Below are 14,986 nucleotides of genomic sequence, written 5' to 3'. Positions count from 1 at the left end.
GGCTAATTTGTGAAAGTGAAATTGAGGTAGATTTTGTTATTGTTTTTATTATTTATCAAAAAACGTCAATTATGACAGAAATATACAGTTTGGTTGTTAATTTTGCGGGGCTAATATTTCGTTGTTCCCGATTAGAGCTACATTATAGTTTTCTGTGATTAAATTTGCACAACATGGCTAGGTAAAAATATTACGCTCACGCGGGCACTTTTCTATTTGGATGATGCGTTTAAAAAATGACAAAAAAGAAGGATTGAGTTAGTGCTTTTCTACAATGTATGACAGTTAAAGGGTAAACAGGTCTACTCTTTAACTCTGAATATTGATATTCGCTGGATATCTAATTTGGGGCTATCGTTGGTAATCGCAAATACAGCAAAATGAAATGCCCCGCGAAATTTACCGACTGTACAGTATACAAATGTACAATGTCCATATAGTGTTATGTTGAAATATGAAATATATATATAATATTGTTTTGATGTTTAAGATTTCCATAGTAAATGTGATGATTCAAGTAGATATGAAGTACCATAAACTAATGTATTATTTCAGGTATACATTCGGAAGACCTGTCAAAGGGGAACTTGTCGTGATATTGGAAAGAACATTTCCAAGCGAACACCAAATTGAACTTCGTTTTAAAGATGTAATAGAGAGTTGATTGTTGTTCGTATTTGACAGGAAAAGTTTGTTTTTGCTAAATATCTGAGAAAGCTTTTCTATCAGTTAAACATGTGACATTTTGTCGTTTTTTCTACATTTCGAAGCTACTATCAAATTGAGATTTAATGGAGAGTTGATTCTTGTTGGTGTTGGAGTGGAAAAGCTAGTTTTTTCGCTAAATGTCTGAAAAAGCCTTTCTATCTGTTAAACAGTTTTCTGTCATTCTTTCTGAAAAGAAGGCTACCTAGAAATGTGATTTAGAATTAGGTTTTCCACTTTTTGACATGTATTAAAAAAGAAAATGCATGCTATGTTATCTTTCAACATATTCCGTCTTTGCGTATTGCAGAGTTATCTTCTCTTGTGATCAGGTATTGATTGTTACGTCATTGGTTTTTGTGAGAAAATTACGTCGTTTTCTGAAAAATTGACGACGTTACTCTCAAAAACCAATGACGTAGCAATCAATACCTGCTCACAAGAGAAGATAACTCTGCAATACGCAAAGACGGAAAAGGAAATAGACTCTGCTAGTGAATTTCTTAGTCCGTAAGGTTTCCTGTTACCTTGGTAACCGACTTGAATGTAATCTGTTTTCAGTAGTTGCATGGTTCATAGTTTGAAAGTAATCAGTCTTTATCTAAATTTTGAAATTAATAAAATAAAGTTTTTTTTACGCACCTCCCCTTTTGTTTCAACAGTAGTATATACATATTTAGATTGCCCCCTTGTTGGCCCCTTAGCATCACCGCTGAGTACTTGAAGGATGAAACAGCTGTATAATGCAGTGAAATTCATGTTTGACATACCGTATCTATTACTTAAATGTTTCAAGGTGCAATCACCTGTGTGTGTATGTTACGTTTATTTGTTAAGACATTCCACGTTTTCTTTTTACATTTTTGAACTTATCAAATGTGTTTATTTTTTTCTGATTTCATGCATAACGATCGTAAAGTTCAACATCTGATATTCAGATGGAAAATCTCAGGACTTTCCTCCCGCTGCGAGATTATAAAATGACTGCGCCTTTTGGTCCAGCTGTGGCCTTTTCATTTTTATCAAGCTCCGTAATATTCTTTTTTATTTTAAAAACATTATATATATAAGGATACACAGAGATTATATTTTAAGCCTTTCATGAATACATTAACAAATATCCCCATTTTGCATGAATGCTACTTTAACTACAGCAAAATAAAAATATGAAATAAGTAAACCATAAGCTCATCGTCATGATCGTGGATAGATATTTCTTGGTTTTTGCACATAAGGTCAATAATCTTAGTTCCTGTTCGATTTTCTTTCTCTAGTTCAATGGAGAGAGGGAATTTTCCACAGATATGAAGCACGTGACGACCTTTCTGAGTTCATATAGAGTTCGTGTTACCGCTACGGTGATTGAAGGTTTAACTGGTGATAAAATCAGCGATACCGATGAGGTTCGATTGTACCGATTCGTGGAAAAAGTTACTTTTGCAGAGTTTTTGCCACACGTTTACAAACCTGGTCTTGTTTACAATGGCATAGTAAGTATACAGCCAGGTTTTTCAAATGCTATTTCGGCAAATACGAGTTTTGAAGTCCTTTGTGTAGCTTTAGGATCTCTGTCCAACTATAATATAACATTAAAGAATTCTATATCAGTTTTTAGCTCACCTGGCCCGAAGGGCCACGTGCACTTATGCTGAACTGTGGCGTCCGTCGTCCGTCCGTCCGTCAACTTGTTCTTTTGAACGACCTTTTCTGAAGAACTGGATGTCCTAGGGTCACGACATTTGACCAGTAGGTAGATAGGATGGAGTGCTTTACAGTTTTCTCATCAAAATGACCTTGATCTTCTTTCCAGTTCACAGGGGTCAAACATGTTTTAAATTTCAAAAACCAATATCTAACGGACAATAAGGACTAGAGTCATGATACTTGGAAATATTATGCATCTCAGCAGTGCTAATCTTTTACTTTATAATGGTAATGAAGGCAAAGTTCAACATTAATATAGGTAAAAACTTTAAACAATCTTCTTCTCAAGTTCCATCAGGCCCAGGGTCATGATATTTGCCAGTAGGTACCTAGGATAGAGTACTATAAAGTTTCCTCATTATGTTATCTTGACCTTCTTTCAAGGTCACAGGGGTCAAATATGTTAAAAACTGCAAACAACAATATCTTAAGAACCATTTAGTCTAGAGTCATGTTAGTTGGGTATGTTATGTAGACCAGATGTAGACCAGCGGTGTGAATCGTTTTAAGTACATTTCATTACAGTCATATAGTCAAAGGTCAACTTTAAGTGCTAGCCGGAGTCAAAGGTGAACGTGTGTTAAAAATTAAAATTTCGAACAACGATATCTTAAGAACCGTTTAAGAGATGTAAAAATGTTTTCTGTTCTAATTACCAAATTTGGTCTGCAGTTACCTTTATGTCAGTTTTATGAAAAAAACAGAAACAGGTGAGCGATACAGGCCCTCTGGGCCTCTTGTTTTATACAAACAGTAACCTCCCCTCAATTTCATTCTTGGTATAACTGTATTGGAACTTAACCAGGGCACTACCACTGAGCAGGTAGCAGACTGTATTACATTGTATATGGTTGGAAGCCGAAGGATCAACTCTAAGTCTGGTCCCGTTTATTTAACTCTAAGAACAGCTGAAATGTTTTTTCTACTCTTTATAACGTACATTTAGAGTTAATGACTGGAGATCCTTAACCAACTGATAGATGTGATATCGTTTGTCTTAAATTTGTCTATGCCCTATATAAGTGTACACAAGAAAAACTATTTTTGGTATCGAAATTTTGTATGAAAATCTGCTGAATATAGAAAAGCATATTGCAGAATGAAATGTTAGTGACATTTAACTTAGTGTTATCTTAAATATCATTATTCTACATTCAAAGCTACGGATTACCCAGCAAGATGACACCGTTTTGCCAAATGCCACGAAAAAAGTCAACATCACTATTTCATATCAGAAAAGAATGAGCCCTCCGCCAAATCCTCCAAGGACAGGAGAAGAAACATCACCAACAGTCAGATTCCTCCCTGTTCCGTTTCCTTCGACTACAATAACAATAAACTCACATATTCTCAAAGATGTTCCTAAAAGTGGAATAGTCCCATTCGATGTTACAATTCCTCCAGAAGCAGCTCCAGATTCATCTGTTTCACTCTCGGTGAGTGCGAAACATTTATATTTTAATTAAATGTCGTTGTTATTTAAATCAGTTAAGGGGAAAAGGGTAACCTGCACCATATTATCGTTATAATAGTGACAAAGATTTCCACTAGGACTAGGTGTTGTCTCCCTACTGCATAGAAGATGAAGCAATCAAAACGATTTTTTTGGTTAGAGTTATCTATCTTTCCTTTTGGTTTTTTAAATATTCAAATTTCGAATAACTATCGGTCTACAAAATGTATCATATGATTTTAATGGGATAGGTCGTTTGAAAAGGACATAAACAAATAGTTCACGAAAGTGACAGTGGAAGTATTATAGTTTACTGCGAAATCAGATATTTTCGAGGGGCTAAACTTTCGTGATTTCCAGACCAAACACCATTTCATGGGAACAATAATTTACGGATAACGAGTACTCACTCAAACGGAGAATAATGTCCAACTGGTAATTACTTCGTGCCGTATTAATAAGCAGATTAAGATTCCCCAAAACTATAAAAAAAAAAATGACGAAATGTTTGATTTTACAGTAGCTTGTAAGGACCTTTAACCTTAATATTCTATTATTGAAGTTGATATTTTTGTTTTAGGCGAAGTACGAGTCTGCTAGTGCTTATTTTTACCTGCGTCGAGCAATATCGCCAAGTGATACATATTTACAAGTCCGGTTGAAGTCTAAACTCTCAGGTCTGAAGGTAAGGCTTTTACTCCTGTACATTCGATCATATGTATTTCGTATTCAGAACAGAAGAAAGAAATATCTTAGGTACAGGACATTTACCTTTTTGTTTGTTTGTATTTTGTTAATGTGTGTGGTGAAACGTTCTCACAACATCGGTAGTGATCCTGAGAGAGACGGAAATTTTATGCAAGCAATTATTCAGGCGAATAAAATGCAAGAATTGCTGAAGAAAAGTCTTTTTTGTGAGTATTTGTATTTCATGATGATATAAAAGTGTCTAACTGAAAATCGGTGAATGGTATCTAAACTATAGAGAAAACCGCCGAGACGAGGTTGTGTTTGCCCGTTTACGGATTGGTAATTCCTACATAACCCATTCTTATTTATTGAAATACGAAGATCAGCCTCAATGCATAGCATGTCTAGAACCATTAACAGTGAAACACTTGTTATTAGATTGCATTAATCTTCAGCCAAGAAGAGATTTTTTATGATAATATTACAGATCTGAAATCACTTTTCAAAAAAGTCAGTATCTCTACAATTCTTAACTATCTAAAAACTGTCGGTCTGTTCAGAAAGATATAACTAAATCATGGCCACTTTTAGAATATGTTCAAGTTGACGTTTGTCTTTTACCTTTTCGTTCGTTTGATGTTTTTCCTTTAACACGTTTTGTCTAATGTATTGGCCCTAATGACCTCTTATTTGTTGATGGGCCGTTCAGAATGTAATAATAATAATGCATTGTAATGTGGTTTTGTATGTTACAAAGAAGATTGCTTTATTTTCAAAAATAGCTTTTGATATGACATTAGATATTTTGTTTTCTTGTCCAGGCTGGGAAACGGGCAAAATTTTCACTGAAGTCTACACAGAAAATGTCTTTAGTGGAATTTCAGGTATGCAAGGAAATATTTTGAGAAATTTATGTTTCAGCATTGCTTTACAAACTAACCGTGTTCCAAGATATGGAAATTGAAAAATTAATACTTGAATACAGTATGTTTCACTGCAATGAAATTGTCAAAAAAAAAAAAAATCGTACTGATGCCAGTTGTTTTACTAATGAATTTTGATCTAGGCACCTAAGTAAAGATTCAGGTCATTTTTACCTTTCACAGTTGTTACACAAATAATCACTTGTTTTTTTACTTAAAATAGCAACACTGAATATGAAATGTATGTCCTTGTTATTATATGATATTTTTCCAGAAATGTTATACTTTTCTAACAGATTAACAAATATATATCATTTGTAGGAGATGCTTTGTCGACCCTTTACTCGTATTTTGCTCTAGTGAAAAACCCCATTCAAACCATCATATAATCTTTATCAATTAATAGAAATTTTTTTATGAAGCATGTATATTAAGCGTTTGCTGCTCGTCAAGAATTCAAAACATGCAAAGTTTCCTCAATATTTAATTATAATGATAGTAATTAAATCTTTTATTTAGACAGGGTAACACATTAAGGTTTAAATCTAATTTATAATATGGCCCTGTAACACACAATTTACAATGGACATGGACATGATACATACAATGATATATACAATATAAATAAATAATAACAATATCACATTTGCAGATCCTGACAAGTTAAACTATAAAACTATTCGTCGCATCTAAAACATTTTCTGCAGGTATTCTTTCTTAAAAAACACAAACTAGGTAAAAATATGGAGTGAGCTTTCTAAAAACGATCACATCTATAATGCCTCTGCATGTATGCCCGCTTAAAAGACTCTAGACATGTCAACTATGCAGCAAGCTTTCTTAATTGTTCCATAAAATACTCACTGAGTAACGAAAACATCTCTTATAATTAGTTGTTCTACAAATTTTTCAAATAAAGTATTATGCTGTTTAAAGAACGTGTAGTTCTGTAGAAACTTGTTAAACATAGCTTAAATATTGATTGAGAACATATACAGTATGGTCATATTAAATCTTATACAAAAATAAGCATTTCCTAAATTCATAAAATTTCTTTAACGGGAGCCCCTTAAAAGTTGTAAAAGTACAGAGGTTAGGGTAAACAAGTCTGTAACTTTAAGAACTAATCTTGCTGTCCGTTTTTGAAGCATAAACAGTTTGTTTAAATATTCCATGTTAGATGGAGTACACCATATCAAAGAAGTACGGTAACAGGCTAATGTACATTTTGTGTCATACACGTTAAAAACACCAACCTTCTTGGATTTTTTCTTATATACGTAATCTATATGGTTCTTCCAGCTCAAACATTCATCAATTATAACACCGAGCAGTGTGGCAATAAGTTCAGTTTCAATGACATGTTCATTGATCTCGATTTTTTTTTTTTTTTTTTTTTTACCTTTTATAGCTTTTGGGATGAGCCAATCAGCATGCATTGGGTCTCTTGTAGGTTCAAACTTACTTTGTTCTGATCCATACACTTGACTTTGTATTTGTCTTTGTATAAAGGAGAGAAATAAAATAAATTTTTAGAAGAAAATATTTTGACAATGCCTTCTAACATTACAAAAGAGTTTGTTACATTAAAATACAATTATTGGTTGTTCAGATTCTATCTAAAAGCGTACTTGTCGAAAACGGGCACGTGGATGGGAAGAGGAAGAAGTCCGCCACTTTCAGTGTAAAACTAACACATCTCATGGCACCGAGGTCGACACTAATAGTCTACTTCGTCCGGCCCGATGGGGAAGTCGTTACCGATTCTATCAGTATAAATGTAGATGGACTATTCAGAAACGACGTAAGTAGCCTATGTATTGCAATTTAACTAGTGTAATACGAAAAATGTTTTAACGTGAAAAGTTGAGTTGATATTTTTCTATTGTGAATAACGTCTTTTTAGTAGCTCTTTTTCATTGTTAACTTACCCATCAATGAGTTGGATTTCATTTGAGTTGGTGGGATGAAGACTTTTCACTCAATTGATGCTTCTTCAAAACTATTGAACAAATCATGCAAAACTACCAAAATGGTAATTATTTGTGTAAAGAAACGAGTAGAACTGCAGAAATAAAAGATGGAATAGTTTCTTTGCACGTGCCAAATCTTAACTCAAAACAGAGGAAAAAAAACCCAACAAGAAACAACGGAACACCAATTCAGTTCAGTAATAAGATATTCATAAAAGTATTCTTTACTTAAAACAAAATGTACACGTAAAAACCGATTATTCGATACTTCAAATGCAGGTAGCTTAGCTGGTTGAATCAATGTATCAAATCCATTTGTGTAACGTTTCTCCTAATCATGGCTTTGATACAGCATTGATATTGATAAGACTCAACTGTGCGATAATATGATAGAGTAATCCCCTATTTACATAATTACATGTCGTTTGCTGTATGGAAAACGTTTAATTTTGATGTCATTGATTTATTATCAAACCTGAAAGAGTTTTTTTCCCTTTTATTTCGATGTCTCATCACGTCCTGTAGTTGTCTTTCCTTTTGTTTTAATGTCCCAACAGTTGTGTTTGTCTTTTCCTTTGTATTGGTGTCTACTCAATTCATGTTGCTGTCTTTCTCTTGTTTGCGTGTCTCCTCAGTTCCTGTTGTTGATTTTCCCTTTGTTTTGGTGTCCTATTGTCTTTCTTTTTGTTTTGTTGTCTCTTCAATTCCTGTTTTTGTCTTTCCTTTTATTAGCTGTCTCCCCAAATCCATTGTTGTCTTGTATGTATCGAGTTTGTGCTCAGATCTCATCATTGTATACGACACGGTATTATTTTGTGATACGTACACATCTATTTTACACTTTATCAATAAGTTAACCACACATCTCGTGAATCAATTGAATGCATATTTTTTATCGGATCATTTGTTAACGTTTTTGTTCACAGGCTTCTCTTAAGTTCAATAAGAAGAAGACGAAACCAAACACACGAGTTCAGCTCAAGCTGAAGGCATCACCTGGTTCAGAGATGCACGTTTTAGCCATAGACAAAAGGGTCCTACTACTTAAGAAAGGAAACGACATAACACAAGATGATGTATGTTTTCAAAAATAAATTATTTTTCACTAGAAACGTCACTCTTCCCTAATCATCATAACATGTTGTAATAAATATCAACAGAATAACTATTCTTGTAAATCAAATACATAAGCATCAAGTTCCATAAGTTACACGGAGATAATAATTTTTGATATATTGCTCAGATAGTTAATAAAAGGTCACGATATTTCAATATTCAAAGACACGTAATGGGCGATAACTCTCATTAATTGAACTAAATGATCCCAACATCTAAGTATTGTGATTGATGCTTTACACGAACTCAATTTACCAAATTGAACTAGCTTCCAAGGAATCGCGTTCGCAATATTTCAATTTGAACACATGCATTTTTTATGTTTTTATATTATACAGACACAAACAAATGTACAATTGTATTCTTGAAGTTTTAGAGCGAAATATATTAAATTTGTTTTCCCTCCTTCAGGTTCAGGACGAGATTCAGCTTTTCAATTCTCAGCCAATTGTTCCATTTTTCCGGTTCTTTCGGTGGTTTCCTATTCCCAACGAAGGAACTGATGCAGCTACCATTTTCCAGGTAACTGACAAGTAAAACATGTTTGCCGTTATTATGTCAAGAATATTCAGTAAGTGTGTAAAATCAATCTTACAAGTCACTCGACTTACTTCATGAGGCTGTTGTTCTTCTCTACTATAGCATTTGGTTATTGACAGGGTCCCCATACCACTGACAAAAACATTAAACGCATAAGGAACAAGGTTTTTCCGGATTGACGCCAACTTTGATAAATCTTCTCTGTTCAGAAAAATACCTTGTGGACTTCTATGAAAAATCTAAAACAGATAAACAAAATGTAATCAACAACAGTATTCTGGTGGTAAAAATATAATCGTGTCCGGACCTGGGTTCGAACCCGGGGTCTCAAATTGTTATACCGTTGCTTTAACCAACTGAGCTACCTTGTCAACGGAAATATTAGAATCGAAATGAAGGGAATAGGGGTGGTTACTATATATACACGAACAAATAACAGAGGAATTCCATTTTTATTCCAGTCGTGTGACAGAGATCCTTAAGTGAAATATATTTGTTCATTTTCAGAATGCTGGAGTGGTGTTAATGACTGATCTGACTATATACAGGACAACCTTCAGAGGTAAATATTAAATTTTCAAGTGATGTTTTATCTTAATGATGAAAGATTGAGTGTCTTTAATTTTCGACAATATTTCTCTTTTAGGATTATTGATTCATAATAATTGATAAAAAGTTTGAATACAATAGCAAAAAAATGACCAAAAAAAATGTTTTGGACTTTGACTGTGCCAAATAAATAAAACTGCCGAAAAGCTTCAATTTAGTCGTTCAATTCTCATCTATCATCCTAATTATACAGCTCATTTAATTTTCTAATGTTTGAAGGAAAATATTAACAGCTATTCGTTTTAATCTAGACGACCGATCATAGACAAAAGATAGCTGTTGATCGTTAGCTTACAGACCGGTGAGATGGGATTTCGAATCTCTGATGGTGATTTAACGTCCCCGCAACAGCAAGGGTCACATGAACACCGGTGCCTAGGGAGACACCACGAGGAATAGAATAACATAAAACGTATACTAGTTCATTTTATGATCATCATACAACAGGCAAATGAAGCAAGAGCTGTAAATATTATGTATACATGCTTTGTATGCAGACCGATTTAGTGAGGGTTCTACAAAGACAATAACAACAGGATTTTTATTTCTGTGAGCCTACAAACCCGACCACTAACCACTGCCGGTTTAGATATATTACCTATAGCGTCTTTGATTTCAAAAGCAGCAACAACAACTACTGCAAGAATCAGGCGAAAGTTCTTTGAATACAATTGCCGGGTTTGTTTTCCAAAAAAATAACAACATTATTTTTATGATATTTTCTTCCCTAAGTCTTTCCTGAATTCCATGATGGTCTTGCCGCTGTCAAATTCACGTCAGGAGCAAACTTTAAGACGACTGATGAAGACGCTGAACGCATCACTTCAAGTACACGTATAAGAAAAAAGTTTCCCGAGACATGGATCTGGGCAGACATCTCGGCAGGGTTGGTTGAGACATGTCTAAAATCATTTTATGCTAGTTTGTTTATGATACTCTTATAGAATATATAGGCCTGTCTCATCAACTTCACTGTCAGAAAGATTTTTTTGTTTTGTTAAAAATTCGAATCTCGTGCAAGTTACCTGCAGACGTTTTTGTTTACGTTATGTTAATTTCTTTTTTTCCCACTTAAGTTTCTTTACCAATAATCATGGAAGCAGCAGCTGCTCGTTCAGACCAGGTCACAACAAGTGTAAGAATAAGGAAACGGTTTCCGGAAACCTGGATTTGGACTTCTGTACTTGCGGGGTTTGTGTTTAAAGCAATCCGTTGCTAATACTTTCATCTTCTTTTAGCATTTGGTTTTACTTCTTCCTTTTATCGAAATTCTAACTCAAACGATCTACTCAGCTATTTGCTCGCTAAAACTCTTGGCTAAAGAGATTAAGTCATCCAAACGAAGTCGTGGAACTTAATGTTATTACTGCCTTTCTTCTTTTTCTGCTTCCTCTTTTTGTTTATTTTAATGAAAGTTGTCGAAAACGCGGATTATACAACACAGTTTATGAGTAGACTAACACAGTTGAATTTTTAGACATAATGGTCGATGCAGATTGGCTTCTGTTTTGTCGAAATTTAGATATTCACAGATTTCGCTCGAACTTGGACGGGAAACATGGGATTTCGAACACTACTGCAGATTTTCTGCGATTTTTCTCAAATTTGGTTTGGGGGCGAATAGGAATACTACTGCAAAGTCCATTTTGTGATTGAACAATGCGGCCGCCTATACTTATTCCTCAATGTTCGCTTAAATTTGGTACGTTTTCCCATTGAATAAAATGGTTGCCATGTAATGGCTTCTATTAGGTCGAAATTACAATATTGACCGATTTTACTCAAATATGGTATATAGGTGTATAATGGTACTGAAAGCACTACTGCTGCATCTGTGTTCTTATATGACAATTTTTTGTTTGTTTGTTTGATTTTGTTTAACGTCCTATTAACAGCTAAGGTCATTTAAGGACGGCCTCCCCTGTGTGCAAGATGCATGCGTGTAGTGTATGTGTGTGTATTTTGGGAGGCTGCGATATGTTCGTGTTTGTCTCCTTGTGATAGCGCGGAACTGATGCCGACTTTATAGTGCTACCTCACTGAAACATACTGCCGAAGACACCCAGCAGGACGCCCCACCCGGTCACATTATACTGACAACGGGCGAACCAGTCGTCCCACTCCTAATTTGCTGAGCGTTAAGCAGGAGTAGAAACTACCATTTTTAAAGACTTTGGTATGTCTCGGCCAGGGGACAGAACCCAAAGCCTTCCTCACAGGGGCGAACGCTCAACAAATGGCCAAAAGTGAGGCATTGTCAAGGGAGACATTAGGAAGAAGAAAGTTATTTAGAAAGGAGAGAAGAGATAAGGTCCCAAATTTAGTCGCCTTTTACGATCATGCAATTGGGGGCAGCAGGTACAATTCTTACGCCCTACCTGCAGGGTCAGTGACAAAAATGACACCATACACTATTTTATGATTTGAGAAAGAATATTATATATTTCCCTTTTTATGCTCATGCTACATGTACGTAGGCGAACAATGGCACTGTGAAAACTACTGCAGAGTCTTGTTTGTTATCGGTCGGAATGGCTGCCATATACTGGCTTCTGATTGGTGGAAATTTAGATATTTTCCTATTTTGCTCAAATATGGTTAACTATAAGACTGTGATCATTTTCTAATACATCACATTGACAAGGAGGTATTTTGGTGGATTTCTGTAATGGTCCCCATTACAATTGGAACTTGTTATCTTTGTCTTTCTTGTAATGTCTGCTTCATTTTCTATGAATGAATAGTGGAATTTAAATAACTTTTACATAATTTCTTATCATAGGTTTAACTTTTCGCAAATTGTTTTGCCTTTGAATCAACCAAACGAATCATTAGCTTTTTAGGTATTCAGTCTTTTGCCTTTGATATTGAGGGTAAACAAAGTATTTGGAAAATCATTCTGCGGAAACTTTTTTCATCTGTTATTGTTGGGTGCCTGACGGATTTATTTCTTGATTATCGGTATATTTTTAATAATTATTTTGACAAAATGGCCAATGGAAGTCTTGCTTGCTAAGTATGGCTTTCAATATGTTTCTATTCTATATTGATAAATGCCATATACTTCGGTAACTTACATATTTTTTCTTTCTTTCTTTTTTGCATTTGGATGTGTTTGAAACAACTCGTTATTGTTTCGTCGCGATGTTCACACCAGACACATGTGGTAATGGTCATCGTGTATGCTTGACAAGATTAGTCTTTTTCATGTTTATTAATGATTTTGTTTTTAAATCTAGATTTTTATTCAGCCGTTGCGGTTGTATAGATGTTTACAATTTCCCGTTTTTCCCACTGAAAGTTATCAAGAGCAAAATAGATAGAATGATGGAAAGTTCTTTTTACATAACCAATATCAGTTTCTATGTGACGTTTTAACGACTAGCACGGTATATACACTGTCACCTCCATCGGACAAATGATCAGCGAAGCGTATGCACACAAAGGTGTAAAATGTGTACGAGTTGTCCACAAAATTTATGCCGATTCGGCTAAGCTGTAAGCGTATGTACAATAGTTGTTATATCTATACCGAAATGACTCGATTCGGCTACGCTTTGTTTAATACTTGTTTGTACTTTTGTCTGATGAAGGTGACAGTGTACATACCGTTCTAGTCATCAAAACGTCACATAGAAACTCTTATTGGTTGTGTAAAAAAAACTTTGCACAATCAATACTTACCAGCCTGAAGAAAATGTGCAAAATAGATGAACTATTTATTGCGAATCTCTGATATATTCTATTTGTGCTTATGTGATATACAATATAACGCGGGTAACAAGGAAAACTGCTAGTGTTAACACAATTCTTATGTTGTGCAATTAACACGTTTTTGAATGATAAATCGAAATTAACTCGCTATTCATGTCCTTTTTATTAATGTTATGCTATGGTTACTAATAAGTTTGATTAAATAACTAAATTATGAAAATATATGTTAGTTAATAAGATTACCATTTCAGAGCCAACGGAAAGGCATCATTGTCGCGTAAAACACCTGACAGTATAACTACATGGGTAGCATCAATGTTTGCAACCGACACAACGACAGGTCTCGGCGTTGCCCCATCAACAGCTGAGGTATTTATAACGCAAACGTTTACAATTGACCGATATTCTCTTATGCTTCTTATTTTCTTTATCACATAACTGACCCATTCTACTATGTCATACGGCCATGTCATACATATTGTATCACACACGTGTAATAAAACCTTAGGTGTTGCGATTGGTCAAAACCGTGGGAACATATTCCTACGCCACTACAGGTACACCTTTTGTTAACTATACACACATGACACTTACTATCATTCTTAATAAATTTGAAATGTAAATTTTGTCATTATTAAATTTATTGCATTTAAAACGTCCATCATCAAAAATAAATATTTATAGTTACTTTGCATTGCGCGGAACGACCATACTATGATCGGAATACTTAGGTTTTGACTTATATATAGAGTTATATAATAACACATAATTGTGTTTGATTTTTCTTTCTCAAACTGTTAAAGTTATGCGATAAATAGATTCTTACATTCGTGTCCACATCAAATTACTCTAATACAACTGATCAATAAATTCAATAATAATAATAATAATAATATACAACATTTATATAGCGCCCTATATAATTTGTAAAATTACTCTAAGGCGCTTTACAACATATGGATAATAGTTATGGTTATAATTGTGAAAACAAACAACAAAGGCTTGCAATCACTTTCATACATTTAACAAGCAATGTGCACAAAATTGAACAAATAAAAGGGTGGTATTTACATGACGTCTTTGCAAAGATTCTAAAATGCAGACGTGAAGAGGTGAGTTTTAATGTCCCTCTTGAACTTGGCCAGTATGACACACGCCTTAATTAATACTCGTGCCATATCAAATTATTGAACTCGTTAAATAAATTCAATATAACATGGACACTCATGTAAGATCCTCTAATGGGGTTGCCGTGTTTTGTCTTAATAACCAGAACGGAAGTTGTAAGCAAGTCAATCTCATATTGCGTACTATATTAATTTCAGTGATTTTCCATTTATATCCATTCTTTTTATTACCCTATAGCTCACCGTGTTTTTAAACGAGTTCCTAACAGTTAATACACCACGTTCTGCCATCAGAGGAGAAATCATCGTGGTCCAAGTCGACTTTTTCAATTATGGCGACAAGGAACTGGAGGTCAGTTTAATAATTTGGCAGTAAAACCTCGTTTCAGTACACTGGCACTATTTGTCCAGTGAGGTTTTTTTTGTGTTATA

At 34.4% G+C, this 14,986-nt stretch overlaps 1 protein-coding gene across 1 annotated transcript in view; it reads left to right on the top strand.

Annotated features, from left to right (window-relative positions):
- The window catches only part of LOC110466739 (CD109 antigen-like), a 94,537-nt gene that overhangs the window by 65,087 nt on the left and 14,464 nt on the right, over nucleotides 1-14,986 (top strand). Inside the window, exons 9-20 of the mRNA XM_021523459.1 lie at nucleotides 556-649; nucleotides 1,980-2,195; nucleotides 3,570-3,845; nucleotides 4,443-4,547; nucleotides 5,374-5,436; nucleotides 7,088-7,279; nucleotides 8,375-8,524; nucleotides 8,976-9,086; nucleotides 9,612-9,666; nucleotides 10,790-10,904; nucleotides 13,679-13,796; nucleotides 14,793-14,906. Of these exons, the coding sequence (XP_021379134.1) occupies nucleotides 556-649; nucleotides 1,980-2,195; nucleotides 3,570-3,845; nucleotides 4,443-4,547; nucleotides 5,374-5,436; nucleotides 7,088-7,279; nucleotides 8,375-8,524; nucleotides 8,976-9,086; nucleotides 9,612-9,666; nucleotides 10,790-10,904; nucleotides 13,679-13,796; nucleotides 14,793-14,906 (1,609 nt within the window). The remainder of the gene's footprint in view (nucleotides 1-555; nucleotides 650-1,979; nucleotides 2,196-3,569; nucleotides 3,846-4,442; nucleotides 4,548-5,373; nucleotides 5,437-7,087; nucleotides 7,280-8,374; nucleotides 8,525-8,975; nucleotides 9,087-9,611; nucleotides 9,667-10,789; nucleotides 10,905-13,678; nucleotides 13,797-14,792; nucleotides 14,907-14,986) is intronic.

Source organism: Mizuhopecten yessoensis, unplaced genomic scaffold (assembly GCF_002113885.1).
Source record: "Mizuhopecten yessoensis strain PY_sf001 unplaced genomic scaffold, ASM211388v2 scaffold11143, whole genome shotgun sequence".
Taxonomy (NCBI): Eukaryota; Metazoa; Mollusca; class Bivalvia; order Pectinida; family Pectinidae; genus Mizuhopecten; species Mizuhopecten yessoensis.
The sequence above is the reverse complement of the archived record's forward strand: the minus strand, read 5'-3'. Positions and strand labels throughout refer to the sequence as shown.